At 45.0% G+C, this 27,672-nt stretch overlaps 1 protein-coding gene across 8 annotated transcripts; it reads left to right on the top strand.

Moving 5' to 3' along the window:
• The first annotated feature begins 87 nt into the window (after positions 1-87).
• On the top strand, positions 88-26,914 carry RBM27 (RNA binding motif protein 27). Of its 8 annotated transcripts, XR_013957786.1 has the most exons (22): positions 88-302; positions 2,424-2,542; positions 3,330-3,454; positions 4,431-4,537; positions 5,109-5,302; positions 6,094-6,351; positions 6,885-7,121; positions 8,313-8,447; positions 10,445-10,594; positions 12,400-12,547; positions 12,830-12,983; positions 13,662-13,916; positions 14,039-14,167; positions 15,019-15,141; positions 15,661-15,735; positions 15,844-16,008; positions 16,425-16,529; positions 16,631-16,822; positions 17,949-18,035; positions 18,908-19,018; positions 19,643-20,735; positions 21,887-26,914. XR_013957786.1 is itself a non-coding variant. In XM_080626951.1 (21 exons), exons 1-21 carry the CDS (start codon positions 244-246, stop codon positions 19,730-19,732), a joined length of 3,018 nt encoding a protein of 1,005 aa, XP_080483077.1. In that variant the 5' UTR covers positions 88-243; the 3' UTR covers positions 19,733-26,914. The 8 variants fall into 8 exon arrangements, 7 of the variants coding, with proteins under 7 accessions (XP_080483077.1, XP_080483080.1, XP_080483078.1 ...); XM_080626951.1 differs by having other exon boundaries at positions 19,643-26,914; XM_080626954.1 differs by lacking the exon at positions 6,094-6,351 and having other exon boundaries at positions 19,643-26,914.
• Positions 26,915-27,672: the final 758 nt, after the last annotated feature.

Below are 27,672 nucleotides of genomic sequence, written 5' to 3'. Positions count from 1 at the left end.
GTGCCCTCGCTCAGCGCAGCCTGCTGGTTCACCGCTGACCTTCGGCACGGGCCCTTTCCCGGCTCCTATTGGCTCGCGTGTACGAACGACTCCGTTTGATTGGTGCGCGGTGGTCTGGTCCCGCCCCGGCTGTGCCTAGCAGGCTGCGTTGCGGGGTGGCGGTTAGTTCCTGTAGCAGGCCGCGGCGGGGCAGGGGCCGGCCATGGCGGCGGTGTAGCGCGGGGCCGGGTGCAGGCGGTCACCATGATCATTGACAACGTGGACGCGCTTAAGTCTTGGCTGGCCAAGCTGCTGGAGCCGATGTGAGTGCGGGCTGGCAGGGCTGCGGGAGCGGGGCGGCGGGCGGCGCTTCTCTGACCTGGGCCCCGCGGGACGGGGCTGCGTGCGGCACCGGGCCCTGCCCCCTCTCGGGCTGCCCCGGGCCCGGCCGGCGCCGCCGATCCCGCGCCGGGTCTACCGGGGAGCCCGGTTCAGAGGGCCCGACCGGGAGTTGGGCTTTATCGGGGCCGGCGCGCTGAGCGCGGCCTTGTGTCCCGCGCCTCGGCCTCCGGGTGCCGCCACGGGCCCGGGCCGCGGGGGCCAGTGCCGTCCGCGGGACAGCCTTGGGACCGGCTGTGGGGCCGGGGCAAGCAGCGTGTTCAGCGCTGGCCCGCGTTGTGCGGCAGCGCTGGCTCCCCTGTCCCGCAGGAATGTCCCCTTAGTGCCAGCTCCGCGGGTGACACCGGGCCCGGCTGGGGAGGCAGGACGCACGTTTGTAGTGTGCGGTTCACGGGTGTTTCCACAGGCGCTTCTCTGTTTGTATTTAAATAGGCCCCAGAACTGTTCAGCTGCAGTCGTCAAGCCTTTGGGAATCCCGCACGGTTGTCCTGCTCCTTTTTATTACGATATCAGTTCTCTTTGGTACTTGCTTCGATCCCTCTGAAGCCCGTTGGACCTGGGTGTAATTCTTGCTCCTTCCCCTCACATTCAGCCAGGCTCTGCCCCGTGCCCCGGTGATGTCAGCACTAGAGCTGGAGACAGGGGCTCCTGGGTCCTGACAGCCGGGGACTGGGGAGGGAAAATAGAAAAGTGCGTGAATCTGAAAGGGCAGAGACCTTATGGTAACACCTACAGACCTCGCAGTGCCTCTGTAAGGGAAACTAATATGGATGGATCATTTTCTTTATTTTAAATAGGTTTATAGTGAGCTGCATGCAGGCACTAACACCGAACACGTTCCAGAGTTCCACACAGTTTATTTCTCTTTGGGAGAGTGTATGTAAGACTTGTAAATTCTGTAAAGCTGTGGTTTATTTGTTGTTAATTGCTGCATTTAATCCAGCTCTCATCAGGTGCTGGAACCAGCAGCAAGGTAGTTTGGAGTGGAGCTGCTTGCCTGTCTGCTTGAGGAGGGCTTAGTTTTCTCTAAGCAGTTGTCATCTGCATGTTCCTGCGCTTTGATGGGTGTCTGGATATTTGTATTTTCCCTTGAGGTCATTTTGAGGTCTATAGACTTTATACTATTTCCTTTGATTTCCATAGTTAATGTTCTTAGAAAGTACATAATCTTCTCTCAAAGTTAATCCTAAATAATAAATATAAATCTTTAAATCATCAGTTTAGGTTCCTCTCTACCCACTGAGAGCTTGTGTCTTCTGAGAGAGGCAAAACAAGGAGCTACTGCTGAACCATTTGTTAGTCTAGTCTGTACTTTGAGGGGGTTTCTGGCAGCGGATGAGCAGTATCCAGTGTAAGGATCAGTGGCAGAGCATGGCTGCTCAGAACTGGCTCTCTTTGGCCTTCGTGAAGCTAGAGAAGGGCTTAGGTCCTGCATCTGTGTTAATAATTGAACCCTCACAGACACTTTGCCAGCATTAAAGGATTATTGCAAAAGTTTTAGGTGTGGAAATAGTCCTTAGGGAAGAAAAACCCCAGGCCCAGTAACTGCAGCCATACAGAACATATCTGTGCATATTTGAATTGTGCTTTTGCATCCATCTTTGTGAACTACTTTTCATGGTGATTTAATGCTTTAAAACCAGTTTAACACTTCACAGTGGCTGTGCAGTTGGCTTTCCCAACGCTTGCTCTGCTGTTCCCATAATGCTGTACTGGTTGGTAGTTCTTGTGCTCAGGGAAAGCTGAGAAGCAGTGGCATCTGCTCAGCTCCCCCAGAACTGGATCTCTGTGAAGAAGGGAGGTTGTTTGTCCTAAGCAAAGCTCAAGCAGGAATAATGCAGTGGGACAGGATGAGGGATGGGAGGGAGCGGGGTAGTCACAGGGCAACAAAAGTACTGTGCTGTAAGTGAAAACAGCTCTGCTGGCAAGTCGGGGCAGTGTTGGGTTCAGAAAGCAGGTCTTTGTTGCCAGGTCTTTGGTGGCTCTTGTCCGATGCAGGGGTTGGCACACTGAGCTGAGACCAGAACCCTTCTTTCTCTCCATAGATGTGATGCAGACCCCTCTGCCTTAGCCAACTATGTTGTGGCATTAGTGAAGAAGGACAAGCCAGAGAAAGAGCTGAAAGCCTTCTGTGCTGATCAGCTGGATGTCTTTCTGCAAAAAGGTACCATGCTCTCTGCTTCAGCTGCTCGGTGGGTTTCATTCCACTGGTGGAAGGAGGAAGGATGATGATGCACCATTGTTGCCTTCAAAATACTTCTTATCTGTGAATCTGATGTTTCTTGCAGTGTGTGAAGGAGTAAAGATCTTGTGATTTAAAACTAATAATAATAATCTCAAGATGCAGTTGTGCATCTTGAACTGGCTCACGGTGGCTGGGAGGAAATCCTCAAGTCATTCAAATCATGCTACCAGAGGTTTGGTAACTTGTGAGACCTGGTCCATATTAATCTTTCAGGCTTCTGGTGAGCATCTCGTAGCAATCTGGTTCAGATTCAAGTTTTTAAACACTTGAAATTCTGACGCTCACTGGGGAAGTTCTTGTGCTTTTTTTTTTGTGATCTGATGATTAGTCATGTGGGAATGATTTATTCTGATAAAAATTGTTGGAAGCAGCAGCTGGCCATAGTTAATGGAGTAACTGTGGACTTACTCCTTGATCATAAGTTTTAAATTACACTTGCCACTTAGAACATTTCCAAGTTGTAAATGGGGTTGAGGGAAAGTCTCTTCCTGTCTTTGCTGTACCTAAAGAATTTCTTTGTCTAAATAAACAACAAAGTTCCATAAATGTAATTCCAGCTCCGTGAATGGAGCTAACATTCATCAGTGTAAGGTTCTGCTCTGAGCAGTCCACCTGGATGACTGTTTTTTCAGGGACTTCTCTGGAAAATCTGACAGTGCCCCTGAATCAATATGTAACAGTCTTGTCTTGTGTTCTGTGTCCTCAGAAACCTCAGGGTTTGTAGATAAACTGTTTGAAAGCCTGTACACAAAGAGTTACCTTCCTTCGCTCGAACCCCCGAAGGCTGATGCAAAGCCTGTGGGTCAGGACAAAGAAGAAGTCAAGGAGGAGGTAACTGGGTTTTTTTGTTGTCTCCTTGCCTCTAATTTTCAAATTAGCCATTTGTGAGGCAAAATGTGAAAGAGAAATCCACTTTATTGTGATTAATGACCTTTGCAGTCTGTGCATCTGAAGGAAAATGGAGATGACCATTCAGAGAACAACACTTGGGATCCCTCTGTAGAGCCTACTTTGGTCTAGGTTAACAGCAATCCTGTCTGGAGGTCCCTGGCAATAGGAGCTGATAAGGATTTGGAAGGCTTTAAGAGAGGGGGAAGAAACAGAAGCATTCCAAAATGTTTCCTTGTTCAATTTTGTATATTCTGAGAGGAATAGAAATTGATCAAAATGTTTTCTGTAGTCCTTAAAATCAGTGAAATGTGGTGGCCTCTGTAATGAGGGATAATTCCTTTTAAAAGTGGGGCAGTATTTGTTTGCCAGCAGTTCTTTCTTTTATGTTGTTTTCAAGTTTTATTGGCAAAATTGAGAACAATAAAGTTTTCGGAAAACCAAAGTGCTATTTCCACAGTTGTCTTGAGCTCTTTGTATATTGTATATCCTCTGCTGTCACCTGTCGAAGATGTTTTTTTCTTCTAAGTTGGTGATTTTCCAAGGGAAGAGACCTGTTCTCTGTTTTTGTAGTATCCTTATGTACTAGCTTTGAGAGAAAGTTGGAGAAAAAATTGCTATAGAAGTAAACTTTCTCTCTATATATTCTGATCACAGTCTGCGGAGATACTTAAGGCTGAATCCGTGTTTCAGTTACAGCTGGAAAGATGCAAATGAAGTCAGTATATATGAAATTCAGGTCCTATCCTCTCATAAGAGATGCTTGTGTCATGCAGTGTCGGGAGCAAAAACTGTTGCTCTCTATAAATGGACTACAGGGAGTGTGTTTTTCTGACAAGTGCTCTAAATGGGTATTTGGGATGCAGACTGTAACTTGAACTAAATCTTGGAGTAATTTTGTTTCTTCCTTTATTGGTAGTTGTCTCATAAACAGAATCACCAAGAGTCAGTTGAAGAAGAGCGGGAAAGCAGGAAAAAGAAGTATTCCAGCCCGCAGAGAAGCCGTGCAGATTCCAGTGAGCACAGGTTAGTTTTGAGCTAGAATATGAATATATTCTTCTGTATTTGCTGGTAACCTTGAACTGAGGGGGTTTACCACATAGGTAGTGATTTTTCATTAAAACAGTGATTTCCTCCTTGCTGTTCTCTCTCTGCAATGGATGCTGATAATGTGCATGAGAGCCCGTCACTAGGAGCTGGTCTCTTCTGAAGAAATGACAGTATTTTTCAAGTATTAATACCTTGGAATGTCATCAATTCCATTCATTCCCTTTTTATATACATGAAAAGCAGTGGAAGGGGATTGTTAACATGGTGTCAGCATCACTTAAAATGTGTTCTGTTTTGGTCATCTAACTTTCTCACCTTTCCGAATCTTCTTAGACCTCCTTTTGCTTGTTTCTAAGAGTTAGTAGAACCTCTTCTACTCTGAGATTCTGTGCTTTTCTGTGTAATTCTCAGTAAAGTCTGACTCAAATGTTTTGCTGCCCAGGTTGGGTGGGAGGGATGAACAATGGCTTAACTGAGTGCAATTGAGAATGCAATTGAGAATTTGGTTTCTGTTTTTGTAAATGTGCTCTACCTCTGTCTCTTCTAGAAGCAGAGAAAAAAAAAGAGATGATGGGAAGTGGAGGGACTATGACAGATACTACGACAGGAGTGATTTGTACAGAGACAAGTCGAGCTGGCGACGTGGCAGGAGTAAAAGTCGCAGTAAAAGCAGAGGGCTAAGCCGAAGTCGTAGCCGCAGTAGGGGCAGAAGCAAAGACCATGATGGAAGCAGAAGTGCTGGTGAGTACCTAAGGTGCTGCTTTAGGACAGCATCTCCTGCCAGTGGTGTAGGTGACTCCTACATGCTGTATGGTCTAGGAGGCTGTAGATGGAGCAAATTTCCAGAGCTTTGTGTTCCTGAAATGATTAATGAAGGTGGTGTTCTTTGGATCACGACAATTAACAGGGTTGTTTTCTTCTTTGCTACCCTTTAATTTATCCACAGGTGTATACCGGTGCATACTGGTGGATGATCTTTGTGTGCTCTGGATATTGACAAATCTGCTGAGTTCTTATTTATTTACCCCCCACTCTCCCCAAGGTTGATCTTCTTGCAAAACAATGTCACCCTCTTTGTTACTGTGTGGTTTTGGAGAAGGTTTCTTTGTAATTGAAGGGAGTTACTGTGTGATCCATTCTTCTTCTAGGGGTAGTTCAGGCCTATTTGAAAAACCAGGGGTGCAAACTGCAATAGATTTCCATGCATGTTGAGACTGTGTTAAGGGCAGGGAGTAGATTTGTTGTTTTGGGCTTTTCCCCCTCTTATTTCTGCTTTAGAGGAGAAAGCTGTCATCCAGGATGGAGTAAGGACCATGAGTGTGCATTTTGCAAAGAAAAAACATAGATTTCTAAAGTTAAAAGCCTGTTTGCCTTATATTTAATTCTTATTCCATGGGTAAAACTGACTGTTTAAGGAAGTGCTTGCACTGTTGTGTAGTGTCATCCTCTCAAGGCTCTGATGGAGAAACAAAGGATGAAGATTTTTACTTTTGGGGTTTTTTTGGTTTGTTGTTTTGGTTTTTTTTTAACAGAGCACCGAGAGAGGTCAAAATTCAAGACTGAAAAAAGTGATGCTGAAAGCTCCTATAATCCAGTGTCCGTGTCTCCCAGTATATCTAGTGAACAGTATTCCTCTGCACAGTCTGTTCCCAGTGCTGTTACTGTAATTGCACCTGCGCACCATCTGGAAAACACAACAGAGAGCTGGTCAAATTACTATAACAATCACAGCAATCCCAGCCCCTTTGGCAGAAACCCTCCTCCTAAAAGAAGATGCCAAGATTACGATGGTAACTCTTAGTTTTCTGTTTCATACCTTATTTCAATTATTCTGTGACTATCTTTTTAGGTATTTACTAGATGTAGGCAGCAAGCAAGAATGCTGTAGCATGTGGCATGTACCTTGTGTGTAAAAGATACAATATACAGCTTGTATTGTACTGTGGAAATAAATAGTCTTACTGGAAGCAGTTTACTTACAACTGACAGTTGCTAGATAAGAACATACGGAGTTTGTTCACAATTTTGTACATGATTGGCAAATAATTCAGCCCCTGCAGCTCTGGTAAAGATTGCAGGAAATGTGTTTAATGAAAAACAGGCAGAACTTCTGACTTGTTTTCTCCACAGCTTTTATGATGGATGCATGTGTATCTGCTTTATGGGAGATTATTTGTATTTGAGTTCTTTCGAAACCTCCTCTGCTGATGTGATGCTGGAAGCCTGCATGTTTTCCTCAGTAAGAAGTTCCAGCAAAACCTGACATGCTGCAAATTGCTTACAACTAATTTTATTTTTTTCTCTCAAACGTCCTGTTCTGCAGAGCGAGGATTTTGTGTACTTGGTGATCTTTGCCAGTTTGATCATGGGAATGATCCTTTAGTAGTAGATGAAGTTTCCTTGCCAAGTATGATTCCTTTTCCTCCACCACCTCCTGGGCTTCCTCCTCCTCCTCCTGGGATGCTTCTGCCTCCTTTGCCAGGTCTACCTCGTAATATGAGGTTGCCAATTCCACAAACTCATCCACAGGCACCTCCTCCTGTTGTGCTTCCTGTTCCAAGTAAGTCACAACATTGCTCTGTGTTTCTTTGTCACTAAGTTTGAATGATGGCTCTTCTTAGAAGATCTGTGTGTATTTGAAGTAATGAGTTCAAGTTTCTTTGCTGGCCATGTGCTATTCGAATTACTTCCAAAATAATCCTGAAAAACCAGCTCGTAAAACACAACATTCCCAGCACTCGAATTGAATTAGATGCATTGGGCAGGAAGTGGAGGGGATATCTTTCCTATTATCCCATAAGCTTGGTGGTGTTTGGGTTGCTCAATGACAGTCAGATTACTAGCCTTTATTTCCTAATGCAAAGATGTTGAGATTCAATCTCCTAAAAGTTCTTATAAATCCATTTGTGCTATATTTTCTGCTGCTAAAAAGGAGTATGTAATTGATACATCCAAGATCTATTTTATCTCAATAGTGACCTCTAAATTGTTCAGCCTTTTTTTATTACCTTACTGCATCTTGTAAATTCTATAAAGAAATAGAATATCAGATATGTGGTTACCCTGTTTCAGTACTCTCTACTCCAGCAACTCAGTGCAGACTGTGATAGTTGTGTCAAATAGCAGCAGCAGCAGCTATGGGATGTGACATAATTTTGTATAGGATTGATCCTAAACGTTGAGGAACCTTTCAGTGAGTGGAGTTGGCTTGCTGTGGAGTGAACTGAGAGTGCTCTCTGGTTGTAGTTGTGTCTTGGTGGGTTCTATAATGTAGCTCGCTATCCTTTTGGGGGCTTATAATAACGAGTGTGTGTACAGTGGAAGCAAAGCAAAACCAGCCAGATAAATTCTGTGTCTGTGAATGCCTTTTGCCCATAGTTCTTGGTTTAGAACTCTACTCTAAATGTTGCTGTTGTGATCTCCTGCTCTGAGCAAGCCCTGATTCTCCAAGGCAGAGCTGAGGGAGGAGCGGCTTTAGTTAACACAAGCTCTAACAGAAGTAAACGTCTGGGGAAGAAAAGACACTTCCCCTTGCTTAAAGCTTTGTGCTTTCTGGGAAACAGAAAGGGTGTTGGAATCAGGGTAACTTACCTGAACAGAGCTTCTCAGTTTACCTTTACTGTAGTGGGGTTGTAAATATTGACAACCTTGACCTTGCTCAAAGCAAGGCACCAGCAAATTGTGTTGAATTGTTTGCACACTTTGTGTGGAGTTCCAAGTCTCAGTGATGTGTTCTGTGGTGTCATTGTAGGACCACCTTTAACACAGTCAAGTTTGATAAATAACCGTGACCAGCCTGGGACAAGTGCAGTGCCCAGCCTTGCGCCCGTAGGACCAAGGCTACCTCCTCCCTTACCTCAGAACCTGCTGTACACAGTATCAGAACGTAAGCACATACCTTTCTTTACCTTCTGCCTGAGATACACAGTTTGAAATTCCTCTGTTGATGTGTGATTGGAAATGATTATTTGTCTTCCTCCAGTACACACAAATCTAAAAGGAAGTCTGATGGCTTTCCTTGTGGACAGCCCATCATCTGCTGTTACCCTGTGAAGTAGCAGCAGTCCTGCTGCTGTGTGGGAAGCTCCCTTTGGGTGTCATATGCTCAAAGCAGTAAGGTCGTTGAATAAGAAAGGAATCTCTTCATCTTCAAGCTGTTTAGTAGACTATCAGTAGGCAAACATGGATCTGCAAACCTGTAGTTACCATTTAATTTGGTTTTTATTCCTATCCAGTTTGGGCTACTACAGATGAGGGAGGTAGGTTGGTTTCTTTGATCTGTGTTTCACGATAGTCTCTACAGTCATCATATACACTAGTAGTGTCTTCCTGCCTTTTTTTTCCAGAATCAACTCAGTTCTGGTTTTCTAACTTTAAAAGAAAATAAAGATGGCTCTCGGTGGACGTGTCCATGATGTCCATCTTTCTTAACAGAGCTCAGGTTTTCAAAAGTGGAGGTTTGAGGAGAAATAGCAAAACACCTGGAGAGTCCCATATTGCTCCATTTAAATCCAACAATCTTACATTTCTTGATAATAAAAGAAGTAATGGCATTTACATGAGTGAAATAAGATAATTAAATCTCAATGTTTTATAATATTCCCATCTATGGGTTTTCTTTAAATATATATATATATAAACATTCTGTATTTTATTCAAAGGAGAGCTCTAGTTCATGACCCATGTCATTCCCTGCATGACTTCCATGCTGTCAGTCACTTAGGTATCTTGTTACATAATCTGGCCAATGGCCTCCAAATGCTGGCAGGCATTTAGATCTACCTGCTGATTCTTTCAGCTTCAGAACTTCCAGTGGGTGATTCTGTCTGTCTGAGCTGGCAGGGCATCACTGACCTTGGTTGCGTTACTCATTTCTGTTCTCCAGAACATCTGTGGAGACTCTCATATCCTGTTCTTGGACTGCTATGGTAACAACTGCTGGTCGCATCTTACAATCGATCTGGCAAGCCATGGAGGAGGAACTTGTGGTTCAGGTTGTGCAAGGTTAATCGAAGTTCTTGACTGAGTCTGAAGCTAAAGTGTAGAACATCCATATTGCAGTTCTGGGCAGCTGTTTTGCATTGTAGAATCTTCATTGTTGCTGTGGAGTAAGGAGCTGAAACTCAGAGTGCCCCAAGTCTGCCAGACCCCTTTGTGTAAGCATTAATTTCTGTTCCAGGAGGTACTGTGTTTCTGTGGAAACTTTTCACAAACTTCATTCATTCTAGTTGTTGTATGGCTTTTCCTTTTTATGATTGGAAAAATGCATCATCCTTGAATTGGACCTTGGGCTGGAGGAATGATATGGTTCAGTTCTGTCATCTTGTCTTCTCCTGGTTATCCCTTTTAATCAAAATAATTATTAATACCTTACCAGAGGTAGGCACCTGATGTCACTCTGCATAAACTGAGAGAATTGATAGGTAAGTATTGGTCAAATCACCTGATTTCTCAGCTTTCTTTGATTAAGTATGTTCTTCCCCAAAAATCCTTTTCAGAAGCAGACTGGACTGTTGGGCAGCAAAGGCAGAAAATCCCTGTGCATCTTAGGTCCTACTGAGTAAATGCTCAGACTGAATCTTCTGTCGCTCCTGTTATAGCGTGGTCAGATGTTTTGAAGGTTGACGTATGTTCCTCATTTCATTTTCAGGCAGCTCATCAGCAATACTCAGGTTAAAAACCAGAAGTGAATGTGCCCAAATAGACTTGGGTGTAAAGCTCAGTTGAGGGTTTTAAATGGCTAAACACTGGCTGCACATCCTCTTTTTCTCATCTCTTCATCGAAAACCAACGTGCGCATCCATGCATTTCCTTAATGGAAAATTAACCCTGAGTCTTAAACTAGTGTAAAAAAATCCTTTCATTTCTCTCCTTTTTTTATAGATACATATGAGCCAGATGGCTATAACCCCGAAGCTCCTAGTATTACCAGTGCTGGTAGATCTCAGTACCGACAGTTCTTTACAAGAGCACAAACGCAACGTCCAAATTTAATTGGCCTAACATCTGGGGAGATGGATACAAATCCAAGAGGTAGGAAGGGTTTCTAGTCATTGCTGTTGCTATTTTTGTCCAAGACTGTCAACACCTATTTGTCTTTTTTCAGGCTAAAGCAGTAGTTTTTCTCACTGATGTAGTATTTCTGAGTGACTTTCGTACATCTCTACCCTTTTTTTTAAATGCTAATACAACTATATTAATAGTCAAAGCAGCCTTTTTGATTAAAAATAACCACTTGCTTGGGAATGTAATGAGGGTTTTGTTGGTTGGTTTTTATTCCTCCTTAGCCTGTGAAGGCACTTTTCAGATGCTGGGTGTTTCTAGAAATAAAAGTGGTGCAGAAAGGTGGCTTTAAGCAGTATGGTCTTAAAACTGCTTTGGTTTGCCAAGGGTGTGTTTATGACCTGGGGCACAGAGGTTAGGATCTGCAATACTTGCCCAGCTGTTGGGGTGTTAGTGCCGAGGGGAGCTGTCATGGCATAGGTTTGCACTTGATGGGCTGGCCCTGCCAGGCAGGCACTCTGTCCAGCAGGCATTGCAGGTACCATTCCTCCTAGCCCAAGGGAATCCCAGTCTGCATTTAAGTGGTTCTGAATCCTTAACCAGATGGATGTGGATGTTGTCTCTCAGTGGTGACATGCTCAGAATATCTTCCCAGGGGAGAGAACAAGTCAAGGCTCTTTGAGGAAATGTTTGCTTTGTTAGTGTAACTTTCTCTTTCCCTCCTGCTTTTCCTGCCCTGATCCTCAAAAGAAAAGATATTGAATTTCAGTGTTTACTATTACACTTCCATGTTTCTTGCTCCTTAGATAAGATAGACACTTGTTTTCAGTATTTTCTTCCAGTGACTCATCCTGGAAAGAATATGGTTAAATACTGTTGCAGAAATGGCTCTTGCTGTCTGCATCTTGGTGAACATCATAAGGGCAGAGTTGGGTTTTATTGCTGGCCCCAGATTCTCTCTCAGAACCAGTGATGTTTCCAAAGGCCTGTTTCACTGCCTCTGTCACATGTGTGTGAAGGGTTTACTCTAAAATCATCCCTGAAGAAAGATTGATGTTCTGCCCTGAAACATGCAGTCTTTGTTCTCACTTGTGTAAGCAGCCGAGCTCTGGCATGTATAAAAGCCACAGAAAATTGACTTATAACTCAGACTTCTTTTTAGAGGTTGCATGTTTGGTACAGACAGGACACTAGCAGCGATAGGATAATCTTAAAAAGGTTGTAAATAAATACTTGGCCAACTGTGATCCAGTGCTTTAGCTTTGGGCTTGCAGAAGTTGGTTCAAACTTTAATGTCTCAGAGAGCAAATTTCGTGCCGTAGTTGTGCTTGATTAGCAGCTTGTTCCTGAAAACTGGATGGAGGATGATGGTGGGGGTAGATAGCCGTGAGAGGAAGGGGTTCTTGGTTGCTTTTTCACTGCCAAGGGTATAGAGTGAAAGTTGGCTCTTCAGCACGTGCCACATTGCAAAGCTCTGACTTGAAGTCTGGAAACCCAGCCTTGATGTTCTGCCTTTTTATTTTCCACTTTTCCTGCAGAATGTGAACTTCCAGTACCTCAAAGATGGAGGTTTAGTTTTGTTTCTTCAAGCTAATACTAAGCTTAAATATCAGTAAAGATCAAATCTCATCTCTGCTGGCTGGACTAAATGTTTTCCTCAAGTTGTTAAGCTAGCAAGGGGTTTCTGAAGTAACTTCATAAACAAAACTGACCAACTTGATAAAGTTACCCTAATTTTTATGGTTTTAAACTCAGTCCTGTTCTGCTGTTTAAGTGAAAGCTTGTCCATCTCCACTGATATCTGGTAAATAACACAGGCCTTTCCTTTCCTCCAGCTGCCAATATCATCATTCAGACTGAACCTCCCATCCCCATTACAAATAACAGCAGCAACGTAACTAGAGTTGTCCTTGAACCAGACAGCAGGAAGAGATCTCCAAGTAGCCTGGAATGTCCACCACTGAAGAAACCGTGGCTGGGAAAGTAAGAAGTAACAAATGCACTTGGCTAACTGGAATGCACTTCATTGCTGTCAGTGCTGTGAACCACCAGGATTCACTGGTCCTTGTAACTTGAGCTGGTTGGGTCAGAAAATCTGTGTCCCCGACACATGGAGCCCAAGTATTTGGTGGTGGGAGGAGCTCTTTTTGTTAATGTCTAGAGCATATACTTTTAATGAGAAAAGTAAGAGTTAAATGTGCATTAACACTTGCTGCCCTACCTCAGTGCCTGTCTAAGTGACTGTCTTGTTCTTATTTTCTCCAGGCAAGCAAATAACAACCAGAACAAGCCAGGGTTTTTGAAGAAGAATCAGTATACAAACACAAAACTGGAAGTTCGGAAGATTCCCCCGGAGCTGAACAACATCACACAGCTCAACGAGCACTTCAGCAAGTTTGGAACGATCGTAAACATCCAGGTAAGAAGTTCGGGTTTATGCCTGTGTGTTGGGTGTGGGATTTGCTCTGAAGCCTTCTTGCATATTGCAGCTGAACTATGTTCCTTGAGGAGTCTTGATGGAGGCCAGCTGGGAGAGTAGGTCATCAGTTCAGAGAAACCTTTTTGTGGTCTGCTTTGTATTATCGTCTCAGTTCTGTAACAGTATGTTTGCTTCTGCCTTCAGGAAGCCTTACAAAATCTGAAAGGCTTGCAGGTTTAATAGAATCTAAATCAGGCTTTTGAGCAACTTGTGTAGTTTTTGAGAGATCTTCTAACAGTTTCTCTCTGATAGCCCTGTGGTAAGTCATAGTCGTGATTTTGACAAAGATGCTACAGGGGAGTCTTTACGTGCCTCAGTTTATTTCCATTTGGCATCCTAGAACTGACTCCAGTTCAGCGCTGTGCCCTGCACCGTAAGAAGGGCGGTAGCACTATACAAGCCCTTATTTTACTGCATATAGGTTGTGCCTCAAGTACTTGTAACATTTGACAACAGGTGGTTGGCTTTAGTTACATAGAATGTTTTACCTGTATTTTGAGCTGTTAATATCATTGGGTATCCCACTCATTATTGCAAACTATCTGTAGACTGGTTTGCTACCTGTTGAGATATTTTCTTCCTTGAAAAGTAACACATTCTATTGAACTTCTGATTTAGGTTGCTTTCCAGAACGATCCCGAAGCTGCTCTGATTCAGTACTTAACTAACGACGAGGCTAGGAAGGCAATCTCCAGCACAGAGGCAGTTCTGAACAATCGCTTTATAAGGGTCCTGTGGCACAGAGAAAGTGAGCAGCAGCCCCTGCAGCAGCAGCAACAAACACCCCCACAGCCTCTTCATCAGCAGCTTCACCTCCAGCAGCAAGCCCTGACCCCAGCTCCAGCTGTAACAATGCACAGCAACCTGTCAAAGGTACCGTGCTGCCCCACACCACCAACTGAGCAGTGAAGGCTGTCAGTGCTCCTAAATAGCTGATGTCAAACAAGCAGAGTGTATGATCTTTAATGTTTTAATATCTGTTGATACACCCACAGGTGATGAATAAGCCACTGGCATCCGGTGCCTATGTTCTTAATAAGGTCTCAGCAAAACGTCGCCTTGGAGCAGCAGGTGGAAACCAGCCTGAGTTGAGCCAGGCCGGGGCTGTGGTGGAGGATTCTCAAGTATGTTTGTGGGGGTCAACCATCTTCATATGTTCAGCTAAAGCTTTGGCCTCTTAGCTAAGAAGGAATTGGCAAATAGAACTTTCAAATTGTTCCCTGTTGGTTTTGTTTTTTCTCACTAATGTTCCATCCAGCCACGATCAGTCACTTCTTCCTGGTTTCCTTAGCTGTTTCTATAAAACAGGGACAATGATTTCAGCAACAGAATCAGCATTTTAAGTAGCACTAAATATTTTTGGCAGTGCTTCATAGTAAACAAATTTGACAGCCTGTACAGGATGCCAGCATTGTGTTGGTGAATCTAATTGCTTTCCCAGTGAGTTTCAAGCTTAGGCTGTGCTTGAACAGTAGTGCTGGAAGCTTACAGAATATTTCCGCATAGAGGTCAAGCTGGTACAGTTCAATTCACACTGATGCCACAGTGCAGCATGTCCTTCTTTTAAGAAAGGCAGTATGCAGGTGACTTCTGCTGCCTTATTTGATCAGAAAGCATGATGTTAGACTATGACAGCCAAGCTGAATATATAATGCAGAAGCAGAAGATCAGCTTTGGTGGTATTCCTAATGGTATCAGAATACAGAAGGAGCTCTGGATGAAGAAGGAAATAGAGTATCTTATGCAGAAATACCTTTAACACAAGCATTTAAGCTGATTTGCTTCCAAGCAAGCTGACTGTTAGACTCGTATGTTTGTGTGTGTTTCAATTGGCTTGGTCTTCCTGTCTCACAGCACAAATCTGGAAGTTTGTGTTCATGTTTCACCGAACACATTCCTCCAGAATCCATTGATGGTGTATCACATTTGTTTTAAGCTATTACATAATTCTCTGTGTGTGATTTTGCTATTTTAGGCATTTCCTACTTCAACAAGTCACTCAAAAATGGTTTACAGTACTTCAAACTTAAAGACATCTCTGAAGCCTGGTACGGGGTCTAAACCTCATGATGTGCAAGAAGCCCTTAAAAAAAAACAGGTACTTTACTGTTCACTGCCTGACAGACAGTATTGTGATCAAAGTCCATTACAAAGAAAGGTTTGATAGGCAGTTTACACCTCAAATATCATTGTGTAGCTTCATAATCTAGTGTAGGCTTTGTCACTGTTATTGGGCTGTCTCACAAGTGTACTGAGGCTAATCATGGGTAAGAGAGTGTTCCTTCTGGGGTGTCTTACTTGAGACACTTGGTCCTGTGGGGATTTTCTGGGTTTTCTTTGGCATTTCTCTTCAGGTATGAGACACTTAAATGACGACATAGGATATGTATCTGAAGAGGACAAGAATTTAGTAGGGCACTTCACAGCAGGAAGTTAGCAACTCTGATCTGGAAAAAAAAGCCCTATACAGATACACTTTACACTTGTGTGTTTTGCAGACAAGTAGTTCTCATTATGGTCTTCACTTCTATAGCTTGAAGAAGAAAATATGATGTTTATGAGTGCGTGTAATGCTAGACTGCTTTTCACTGATTGAAATAATTTCCTTCTCATTTAGGAGGCAATGAAACTCCAACAAGACATGAGGAAAAAGAAGCAGGAGATGTTAGAAAAACAAATTGAATGCCAGAAGGTAAGTCTGGAATGTCTTCTAGTAAATACATCTGCTTCTGTAGATACCTGTCTGTTCAGTGTTGTTTTTCCTGGAATTTTATATTCCTGCTCTTTTAATAATACATAGATGTTGATATCCAAGCTGGAGAAAAATAAGGCCATGAAACCAGAGGAGAGAGCAGAAATAATGAAGACCTTAAAAGAACTAGGAGGAAAAATATCTCAGTTAAAGGATGAACTAAAAACTTCATCTACACCTTCTACACAATCAAAACTGAAGTCCAAGACAGAGGTATTTACTGCACAAGATGTTTGCCTGCCTGTCTCTTGCAACCGTTTCTAATATGGTGTCCTAAAAATGCAGCAACATTAGATCAAAACACTTGCAAGAAGCAGTATTTTGAATTTGAGGGTGATAACCATGGACGAGCAAGCAATGGTTTTAAGGAACTCGGGTGACCTAGTTTTTACTGTAGCTCAGTCAAGCTTGTTCCAGTTCTGAAGCAGAGGATTCTGAAAATGGGCTGGGGGAGGGCCATGGAGGCAATCCAAACAACTGAATGTAGAGGGAAGCATGGATATTGTGCACTGATGTGTCTGTATCCTTCACATAAATGTATTGCTGAAGAAATGGAGTAAAACATTAGAAGCACATATTACAGTTCTGCTTTTCCCTTCCATTTTCTCTTTCTGCACCTTTTCTCGAAGGCACAAAAGGAACTCTTAGATGCAGAGCTGGACTTCCATAAGAGACTCTCTTCTGGAGAAGATACAACTGAACTGCGAAAAAAGCTAAACCAGTTACAAGTAGAAGTGAGTTTGTCTGGATTAATGCTTTTAATGTGTTTATATAATTGTTTTAAATCCTTTCAAAGTGAGGATGGATGTGTACATGATTTGCCTTCTGTAATCAGGCTGCCCGCTTAGGCATTTTGCCTGCTGGTCGAGGAAAGACTGTGCCAGCCCAAGGAAGAGGACGAGGACGGGGTCGTGGTGGCAGAGGAAGGGGGATGTTGAACCATATGGTGGTGGATCACCGTCCCAAAGCACTAACAGTTGGAGGCTTCATTGAAGAGGAAAAAGATGAATTGTTACAGCACTTCTCTGTAAGTATGAGGTCACATTAAACAAAGAAAAACCTGAAGAGGAGAGTTGTGGCTGAGCTGTAAATCTGAGGTTAAGTAGATAACCAATACCCTGGATGTGTGCTTACTTGTGAGGAGAGGCATGCTAAGAACATTGCAAATAACTGTTCCTTGTCCAAATCCTTGAAGATGCAAGTCTGTTGTTTCTGTTAGTGCAAACAGGTCAAAGACTTCATGCCAAATTCACAAACAGGGTATAGACACGCAGCTTCAAGAGTTATCAAGGGTGTAAATGTAATGCTTTTTATAGCTGCCTTACAGTAGCTGCCCAATGCATTCCTTTAATGGCCAAAGCTAAATAGCTTACTTTTCTTCATTCTGCATTTAAGTAGTTTAAAACAAGAGGTCCTAAACAGGACATCAATTTCGAAGTAGCTAAATTTGTTAGCAAACTCATGATAGGGCATGTAGCTCACTGGTTTGTGAGCCAAGTTAACGAGTGTGTTAGCACTGTAACAGAGGTAACATCGTAAAGGGAAAACTGGTTTTACATTTCCCTCAGTTACTCTTTCCCGAATGAAATGTTTACTAACTTTACCCATGGAAATGTCTTGGAGAGATACTTCGTAAGTAGACACAACGTGAAATCCAAGCTTGATCAAGTCAGTTTGGTGTTTCTGGATGCTCTCTGCAAAGCAAGTGATGGAAAACTGGTTTTGTGGAGTCCCACCCTTTCAAGCTGGGAACAAAGCAGCAGCAGGGCTCAAAGAGATAGCTGGTAACCTGGAAGCTCATTTGTTTCTGGTTTGGGCAGTTACTCTGCTTTAGCCTCACTGCTTAGTAGGGTAGAGGCCACCACTACTGCTTTAACTGGGGAAATTCAGTGAAAGTGGGCTATGAATTAATACACTTGTTTCCTTTCCTCCTGCACAATTAAGCTTCGCTTAACTAGAACAAGAATAAATCCAAGTTTTTGCCCACAAACACGGGTACAAATGCTGTAATATTGCTGCAGCTGAGACTTCTCTGGCTCTCTCTTCTCTGTCCAAAACCCAGGGTGCTTCAGTAGAGTGCAGTTGTAGCACATGGTGATGGTGAATTTGGAGGAGAATGTTACTGCTATTCCTAATTGAGTTTTCTCTCATAGAAATTTGGAGATATTGAAGACCTCCAAGAGGAGGATTCCCCATTAAGTGTAGTTCTGACTTTTAAGTCTCGCTCAGAAGCTGAAAATGTAAGTAGAAAAATTGTTGGGTTTTTTTTTTTCCCCCACAGTTCTAAAATAAGAATTTTTAACTACTTCTCTCTGCCTTTGTAATGTAAAATATAGCAGGCTTAGCACATAGTCTCGCTGAAGGGGAAGATACCTCCCATTTACCTTAATAGTAACCTGGCTCATTTGCTGGTAAGAGTTTCCAGCTTGCTGGAGCAGGAAATTATTTAGAGGCTGAGGTTTGAGTGACATTGCATTATAAAAAGGACATGGAACTGTTGGAACAAGTCCAGAGGAGGGCCACGAGGATGATCGGGGGCTGGAGCACCTCCTATACGAAGACAGGCTGAGAAAGTTGGGGCTGTTCAGCCTGGAGAAGAGAAGCTGCGTGGAGACCTTGTAGCAGCCTTCCAGTATATGAAGTGGGCTTATAAGGATGCTGGGGAAGGACTCTTCATTAGGGACTGTAGTGATAGGATAAGGGGTAACAGGTTAAAACTTAAACAGGGGAAGTTTAGATTGGATCTAAGGCAGAAATTCTTTACTGAGAGGGTGGTGAGGCACTGGAATGGGTTGCCCAGGGAAAATGTGAATGCTCCATCCTTGGCGGTGTTCAAGGCCAGGTTGGACAGAGCCTTGGGTGCCATGGTTTAGTGTGAGGTGTCCCTGCCCATGGCAGGGAGGTTGGAACTGGATGATCTCAAGGTCCTTTCCAACCCTAACTATTCTATGATTGCTCTTGGAAGACGAAGTGGATAATTATGGGTTATATGTTTGAATCTTCAGCAGTGTGTCCACATGATGTTTGCTGGGTCTAGCTCTTTGTTGAGGATCTTAAAACTTCTGTGCTTAACCTTCTTTCTGAAAACCTGTTCATTTAAAATACAACCTAGGCTGCTAACCAAGGATCCCGCTTCAAAGACCGAAGGCTACAGATATCATGGTACAAACCGAAGGTACCTTCTGTGTCCACAGAAATTGAGGAAGAGGAGTCTAAGGAAGAGGTATGAGAATGTTACTAACCCAGTCACTGTTCTGGGAGTCTAACAGTGAAGAGCTCTTGTAGGATACAGTTTTCTGTTTACTGAAGAGGTTTCATAAAAGCTGTTTCTGCAGAGCGGAAACGGGACTGGTTTTAAGAGTCAGGTGTGACTTCCACCCTTTAGAAAAGGGGAAAAAAAAATACGCTTTCTGGGTGGGATGTTGATTTGTCAACTGCGAAAGCAAACCTCTTGGTCTCTATATACAGGCTGCTAGTCCCTTTACTTCACAGTGTTCATGCTCTGCTGGGGGATAAGTTATGTATGTTCTTCCCTGTAATTACCAACACTTCAAGCTTTCAAGGGTTTTTCTGCCAAGGCATTCAACAGACAACTGTTGTTCCAGAGAGGGTGTGGGGTGGTTGATTCTCACGTGTCTTGCAGTTGGGCTTCTTTTCCTTTCCTGCTATGTGAGGCTCCTGTTCTGTCCACAAAACTTGTTGCATGTGGTGGTGTGCGTTTTGTGAGACACACAGTGAAGAGAACCTGATGTAAAGCAGAGCTGATGCTGTGCTACATTTGGTGACACGTTTCCTAGGTTCCAGAGTGGAACTTTTCTCTTTAAAAGTACATTTTTTGTTTGTCTAGGAGACTGAAACCTCAGATTTGTTTTTGCATGAAGATGATGATGATGATGATGAAGAAGACGAGGATGAATCCCGTTCTTGGAGAAGATGAAATTTGATGTTGGAAATGTATCATTTTAGGAATTTAGTTCAAGCTATGTCTTTTAAACATTTATTTAAGGAAGTTTGATGAGCCAAAAAAGCTTTACTTTCTTTTCAAACCACAGGATTTAAAGTGGGCAAAGTTTGTTATATAACATTTCGGATATAGAGCCGTGATCCTGAGCTAGCCAAAGGCCCAGTAACTTTTTACATGATTATCAAGCTCACCAGGGTGGTGATTTTTCTTTTTTTTTTTTTCTATTTAAGAAGGATAAAAAGAGGGGGGGAAAATATTAGTATTTTCTTGTCCTCTTCTTTGTCACCTGTATTACCTTGCTTTGGGTTTTTTATAACATGATTGATTTGTTAGTTCATAATTGAAAAGATATTACAGGTTTTATTTAGCAATATTATGGGGTTAGGGGAAAGACAAACTTTCATTAAATGTTATGAAAGAAAAAATTGCCTCATTTTCTAATTGAAAAAGGGTAGCATTTTATTTCATACAGAATCACACTGTAGGAATTATTTGTGGCTAGATTCATAAGTCATTTATTTCAGTATGTTTGAAAGCCACAGTTTCTATGTCCTGCTTTTAGTGAGAGGAGATGGAAGAAGTGATCTAACAGTGATCACACTGACCAGTTCACTCTGTTTCTTCAAATTCTGCTTCAGAGAAAACATCAGCAGTGACACTTGGATGAATTTTCTCTCACTGTTGATTTTCTTCTGTAGTTTCAGTGTAAGGTTCAAGCTGAAGTTGCTGTTCTCTGCATTCAGTATTTGTGAGCATGAATGTAGCGAGTTGCATACCAACTGAACTGGCAGCCACGTGCCAGCTGATGGCAGCTCTTCCTCTCCCTGTTACCAAATGCTTGTTGATGTTCAAACCAAATCCAGGAGGCATTCAGAGGAACAAGAGCAGCAGAATATCAGTGTCCGCTCAGCAGCTGGCAGCAAACCAGGCCTTTGAGGGAAGAGTCTTCAGAGGAGCTCAGAACTGCTTTTGGAAGGTCATTAATTCATCTCCAAGTAGAGTTCTGTTCTGGCACATTCAAGATGAGCACCATTGCATTCTCAGTTGCCTTACTGTTGTAGCATTATAATCACACACACACCCCCCACCCAGGGTGGTGTGTGTTGTGGTAGCAGCGAGGATAAGTACAGAGGCTCGAGCCGTGTGTCTTCACTGGTATGTGGCTCTGCAGCTCATGAGCGTGTCACCCAGCACCATTTTCCTTGGCTGCCCATTTGTACTCACACTTTTCAGTACTTCATGTACGTTTCTCTACAAAATAAGCAGGATGTCAGTGCAGAAGCGCTCTCCTCTTGGGTAACCAGCTTCCTTACCAGGGCAATTCCCAGCAAGTTCCTAATTGAAGACTGATAAGACATTAAAACCTTTAATGGCCCTGGCTCTGACTGTGGGCAGTGAGAGGGAGCTGTGCCTTTGGGTTCTCAGTGCCCTGCCCTTGCCACCCTTGTGCCAGATTTGTGGTGTATCCAGAGTCAAACCTGTACTGCTTCATGTTGCTGTGTCACCTGAAGGGAGCTTGTCTTTCAGTATTCTGTCTCTTCACACTGAAACTCCCTCTTCATGTATTAGGACTCTCTGCTAATGCTGAGGCTAAATTAGAGACACAAAGAAACAGGGGAAACCAACCCTACGTGCTTAGGAGACTGACTGGCTGTTCTCCCCTCATCTCTAATGTCTGTGGCTTGCTCAGTGTATATTTTGAAGAATCCATTGCAGCAAACGTTTGAGTCCTGACAGTTTAAAAAAAGAATAGAGGGAACAAAAGGATTTATATATTTTTTTGTACAGAGTTTTTTCTTAAACTGTGTAATTTTGTAAATACTTTGCTTTTTTTGTGTACTAAAACTACCAGCGGATAGATTTCAATAAGAATTGTTGTATTTTTGTATTTGGAAAATGATAATTACAGTGGATGAATGGAGCTGTAGTTAAACCTGCAGTAGCCTTTGTGGCAGGTAGAATGGGATTCCTTTTCATATGGTTTAGGTGGGAAGTGGCACCCAGTGGGCACACACTGTGCCTGGGGACAGGCCCCTGCGTGTGGAGGGTGAGGAGGGGAAGGGTTGAGATAGCTCTAGTTAAGCGTCCTTTGAGAGCTTCATGTGGTTTGTGTTTTTTCCCTGGCAGGCTGACAGCAGTCCTCAGGCACCAAGGCACTGGAGTGAGCGGTACCAGGGCCTGGCCTGGGCACCGGAAGCAGCAGTTGTGTGAGAGGGGTCTAAGTGATGGGCAGCAGAGCGGGGCCTGGCTGCTGGTGAAGCGACCTTCAGTTTGCTGAGGCTTGGGAGCTCCCTGTATTTTAGCCTCTATTGAACCACGGGGGGGGGGGGTGGTGTTAGTTTTGGCTGTTGGTGAGGCAGGAGGGCAGCACAGCTTGCTTTAGTCTTACGGCAACACTTGAAATTCAGGTGTATTTTCAGAGAGTACCTTGGGCAAACGTTATGACCAGGAAGGGAACGTGTGCACCAGCCAGAGGGTTTACAGGCAATGTGGAATTAGGTGTTACGGGTCTGAGCCTGGGCTATGAGCACCGAGGGAGGGTGTTAGGAAGAGTTTTACTTCCCCTTCACTGAGGCATTAACTAAAGCCAAAGGAACGGAAGCAGCAGGGTAGCTGAGGCAGGGGCTGCAGTGGCTGAGAACCCTGCTCTTACCAAAATCATGTGAAAAGGAATAAAGATGCTCTCAGTGTATAGTAACCTTGTACTATAGTTTTTACAAATTGTGAACTTGTGTAATAGTATCATAGGAGATATTGTTGAATTTCTAACTGTTTATACATTTAAATTCCTATATGTAATGTTTGTTTTATTGATTACAATCTGAATTTCTAAGCTGCATGTTGACTTTTTGCAATAAAGATATGCTATGGAATGGTTCAAGGTTTAGAAAAGACAAAGAAACTTCTAACTTAAATAAACTGGGCAGCAGAACCATTCAAAAAAGCGGACACCCATCACCAAAAGAGCGTTATCACTTTTTGGGGGGAGGTATGGGTGTGGAATGTGCATTGTGTGAGTTTGGTTCAGTAAATAGCTTGGGCAATATGTGCAAGTGCAGGGGGATGGAATTGCAGATGTGCCAGTTCCAGCCTCTCTGTGCATTGACCTGAAACCTGATTTATTCTGTTACTAACCTTATTCTCGGGGTTAAAACTTAAACAGGGGAAGTTTAGACTGGATATAAGGAGGAAGTGCTTTACTATAAGGGTGGTGAGGCACTGGAATGGGTTGCCCAGGGAGGTTGTGAATGCTCCATTGCTGGCAGTGTTCAAGACCAGGTTGAACAGAGCCTTGGGTGACATGGTTTAGTGTGAGGTGTCCCTGCCCGTGGCAGGGGAGTTGGAACTGGATGATCTTAAGGTCCTTTCCAACGCTGACTATTCTATGATTCTGTGAATAACCATTTCTGTTGCCATCTCTCTTATCCCTCGATGGTCCTGCAGTGTGAATGTTCCTAAGCATGAGCTGGCTGCTCTGCCTCAATGAGAGCCTTTGCCTGATAAACCTGCAGCTCTTGGACATTGCTGCTTGCTGGTAATTGAAGTTCAGAACCCTTCCCCTTCAGAGGGGGCATTCAGAGGTGAGTGTGACAGCTCCATGGGCAGCAGGGATGGGGCTCTCCAGGGGTGCCCCTTCCTTGCCCTGCACCGGCTGCACCAGCCTCTGCCATTGTCAGAGTGGGCTGCACAGGCACCAGGAGCATCCATTGGGAACCACCTAGAACAGGATTTATGTTATTCTTCAGGTAAATCTATTTTAAAGCAGTATCTTCTGCGACTGTTACAATGTCTAATGCGTTTTACTGGGATTTGTCTGCTTATTTTACTTTCAATTTGATTTTAAATGTGCTTTCACAATGGGAAACTTGGTTATGATGATACAGAGTTCACATACTGCTCCTGGGCTTCAGTACTCTGCTTGCTCTCTTGCTTTTGACCCTTGAGTAAACTGGACGTTTACAGCCTCATTCAGCTCCTGTGCTCTTGCAGCTTTGGTCCGAGCCAAGAACTGTACAGACAGGCTCCAGGCCAGCAGCAGCATCTCCTGGCCCGGAGGTTTGGCTGCTGTGGTGTTACTCATCCAAAGCCCTCCTCACCCTCTCTTTCTGTTCCCTGGTGCTGTCGGAGAGGCACCACTGGAAGCTCCAAACCCAGCAATGTTCTGGAGTCAGTTACAGACCAGTCCCTGCTGCTCACGCCAGTGACCTTAAAGTGCTTCTGCCCCGTGATTTATTTAAGCGCTGATAAATGATACATTTCTGGCACTTCAGTAACTCATGTGAAGGTTCTTTGGAGTCGACCCAACGTAACGTACCTCTGTGTGCTCGCTAGTGACTGAAGATGTCAGACGATGGCTTCATCCGCTTCCTTCTCACTTTTTGAAGTGGCCTTGGATTATCCATGTGTCAAACAGTGAGGAGGACAAGTTCAGTGAAGACAGCTCCAGCTGTCGGTGTCTGTTGTGAAAGAGGGAGCTAAGTCTAGATCGAGATAACAGCACACATGACTGTGAGCGTGCCTAGGCTTTAAGGAAAGGTATTTTGGGGCTGTATTTGTGTGCAGTGGAAGCTCTAATGTCAGCCGGTGGAGATCGATGTGACAGGGAGTAAAGCAATGAGCCTTGTTAATTTAACTACAACTGCGTTAATGTCTGAGGTTTGCCTGTGCTGGAAGGAACAGATTCTTACGGATTTACCAAAGTGATGGTTCATCTGGGGAGAAGCCTACTAAAGGGTGGCGAGACTCAAGGTCCTTTCTGGCAATGTAATCCTTGCCCTTTTGAAGGGAACGTGTCCTAATTCTGTGTAAAGCTCCGGGCTCTCCTTTGGCAGCAGCTGTTCTGGATGGTGCTGTGCCTGTTTTACAGTATCAGCTTTCCAAAGAAAGCCACCCCTTTTCAAGTGTGTTCTGTCCAGGCAAACACCTGAACGTGATGTTCCTGTAGGTGTGATTCCCCACATCCACCCGGCAAAGGCCCAGCAGGCAAGGGCACCTGGAGCCCATCTGCATCCCACCCGTGTGCGGGGCTCCCCGACCTCAGTGGCACAAAGACCAGAAGTGCCAAATGTGAGGCTGTTCAAATACCCGCTTCCTGTTCCGGGCCGGAGCAGCTGACTCCTGGCTCTTCCCGTTTCCTCCATTTGGATTTTTGTTTTCCTCGTCTCCTTCCCCTGGTTTTTCCCACAGAACCAGCCTGGAGCTCCCAGAGCTTCCCCACCGGAGCCTGGCCCAGCCTGGAGCTGCCCTCGTGCTGCAGAGTCCTGGTTCGATGGCGTTGGAAGCAGCAGGAATCCCAGGCTCCCAATGGAGGGATGCACAAACTCAGGGCAAGGCTCTGGGGGCATGCGGGTAAAACGCATCAATGTTGTTCTTCCTCCATCCCCCCCATGACCACCCTGACAAAGATAGAGCTGTTTGACTTGTTGATTAGCAAAAACATTAGCAGACCTCCTGTTTCAGGGCATGAATAATTAATGCTTGTTCCTCATTAATTTCTTGTGGAACAGAGTCCTGTTGGGCTGCGTTTAGATGCATTTCTGGAATTGGGAGCAAATACAAGAAGAAAGAGCAGCCTGACAGATCAGGGCTCCTTCCGCCCCCAGAAGATGCTGTCTGGTTGTTTCTATTATCCCCATCGAGACCAGGTCGGGTTTATTTTTAACGAGCACCAACGTGGCCTTTGCTACAATTTTCATTTCAGGGAATGATACAAGAAACAAGCTCTATAATTCATGCCCATTACAAGTGAGTACAAGAAGACCTCCCTGTTGGCATGAACTCTCCGGCATCCTGTGTTCCAGGGACTTCAAATCAAAACCTTGTCTATGGAAAGATCCAAACCTCGGATTCCACTAGCTTCTCAGGCGCTGCTGCAGAGAATGGGCTCTTTGTTCCATCTCCATCAAACAAGTGCTTCAGGGCTGCCGTGCCGCTTTGGCACCTCTCATTTTCCAACGTGGCCACAGCGCTTTTCTGAACCTAAAAGCTTTTCAGTTTGGAGGCAGGATCAGCCCTGGCAAACACCCGCTCATCCCCACAGGGCTGCCACTGACTGGGCACAGCCAGGACCCAGCTCTCCAAGAGCTCCTCACGTGCAGGCAGCAACACTTCATTGTGTCTTTACTTGCAGAGGATGAGAGCGAGCACTTGGGTTCAACCTGAAGCCATGCACAAACCCCGGGTACCTCCCATCCCTTCCTTGGAAGGAAGGGCAGGAGCCAGCCTGGCTGCTGGTCCTTCACTGGGCCGACGAGTGGGGACCCTCCCTGAGCAGGAGCTGGGAGGGATGGAGTCCTGGGAGGGAAATCTCACTGCAGCTTCCAGCCCATCAGCAGCAGGACCTGTGTGCAGTTATCCTGCTTCCCACACCCTCCTCGCACCCACAGGATCCCCCCCGCCTGTTAAGCACAGACTTCCCAGATCTCAGCCTCACCAACAGCATGAGGCGGGAGCAGCAAAAGACAAATCGTGGGAGAGAGAGACATGGGATGAGAGCCCAGGGTGCAGACTCTGCTGGTGGCAGTCGGATTGGCTGCTGCCCTGCTGTTACCAGCTCAGCACTGAGATCCACAACTGGTGCGGAAACAGCACGGACCCCACGATGCAGAGGGGCTCACAGGACCCCCTCCTGCAGCTCCACGGCTCATCCCATCTTCAGGTTTGTCCCAGCCCAGGGCTGTGGTGACCCTGGGAAAGCAGCTGAGCCCCCCCAGTGCCTGCCTATCTGCATGGGATGAAGGCTCTTGCCTCAAGCTGCCTGCGCAATCTCTGCTGCAGGGCCCAGTTGAGCACCTGCCGAGTGGCACTTTTGGGGCGATGCCATTTGCAGCTTTTTGCTCTGAAACAGTTTCCATCCCACCCCGCTCTGTTAAAAACTTCCCAGAATGAGGATGGTCCCTCCCTGGCCCCTCACATCAACCTTTTGAGTGCTTTGGAACCCCCTTAAGCACCATTCATCCTCCCAAGCCTCCCCCAGGCCAGGCCCCCGCTGACTCGCGCTAGGAGCGGTTTGATGCAGCGAGGTCCTGCCTCCCTATGTGACCCCGTTACTTCCCGTGCTGCGAAGGAACAGGCTCCTCTAAACCCGAAGGCTCTGGTGACATCCTATCGCCATGGAGCCATCCTTGTGTCAGACCCCTCCCTGTGACACGGTATTGAGCCAGGCAGCTCCTGTAACGTTGCAACTTTCTTGTTGCTTTGTTAAGTTGGGCTCTTCAATCTCCTTAATGAATAAAAGAATCAAGCCAGGTAATTGATGCTTGGCCATTTAGCTGATGAATAATTGACTGTCTGGGTAATCCTAGATAGTTCCTGATCAGATTGTGCAGTGGAACAGCCATAGCATATGGGATGGTGCGGGGCTCATGCTTTTGGGGATCTGCATACCCAGAGCACGGCAGCAGTCGAGGGAAGGGATTCTCCCCCTCTGCTGCACTGTGGAGAGACCCCCCCTGCAGTCCTGATCCAGCTCTGGGGCAACAGCACAAGAGGGACGTGGAGCTGTTGGAGCGAGGCCAGAGGAAGCCACGGAGATGCTGCGAGGGCTGGATCAGCTCTGCTCTGGAGCCAGGCTGAGAGAGCTGGGCTGGGGCAGCCTGGAGAAGAGAAGGCTCCTGAAGGGGAGACCTGAGAGCAGCTCCAGTGCCTAAAGGGGCTGCAGGAAAGCTGGAGAGGGGCTTGGGACAAGGGCCTGTAGGGACAGGCCAAGGGGAATGGCTTGAACCTGCCCGAGGGGAGACTGAGATGAGCTCTGAGGCAGAAGCTCTTCCCTGTGAGGGTGCTGAGGCGCTGGCACAGGGTGCCCAGAGAAGCTGTGGCTGCCCCATCCCTGGCAGTGTTCAAGGCCAGGTTGGACACAGGGGCTTGGAGCAAGCTGCTCCAGTGGAAGGGGTCCCTGCCTGTGGCAGGGGTTG

Source organism: Psittacula echo, assembly GCF_963264785.1.
Source record: "Psittacula echo genome assembly, chromosome: 11".
Lineage (NCBI taxonomy): Eukaryota > Metazoa > Chordata > Aves > Psittaciformes > Psittacidae > Psittacula > Psittacula echo.
The sequence above is the reverse complement of the archived record's forward strand: the minus strand, read 5'-3'. Positions and strand labels throughout refer to the sequence as shown.

Bases quoted from the DNA above. Each gene is read 5' to 3' on its own strand.
- RBM27 (XM_080626951.1), top strand. From the start codon at position 244: ATGATCATTGACAACGTGGACGCGCTTAAGTCTTGGCTGGCCAAGCTG. The intron at 4,538-5,108 runs GTTAGTTTTGAG...TGTCTCTTCTAG, and splicing joins GCAGATTCCAGTGAGCACAG to AAGCAGAGAAAAAAAAAGAG. The intron at 6,352-6,884 runs GTAACTCTTAGT...CCTGTTCTGCAG, and splicing joins AAGATGCCAAGATTACGATG to AGCGAGGATTTTGTGTACTT.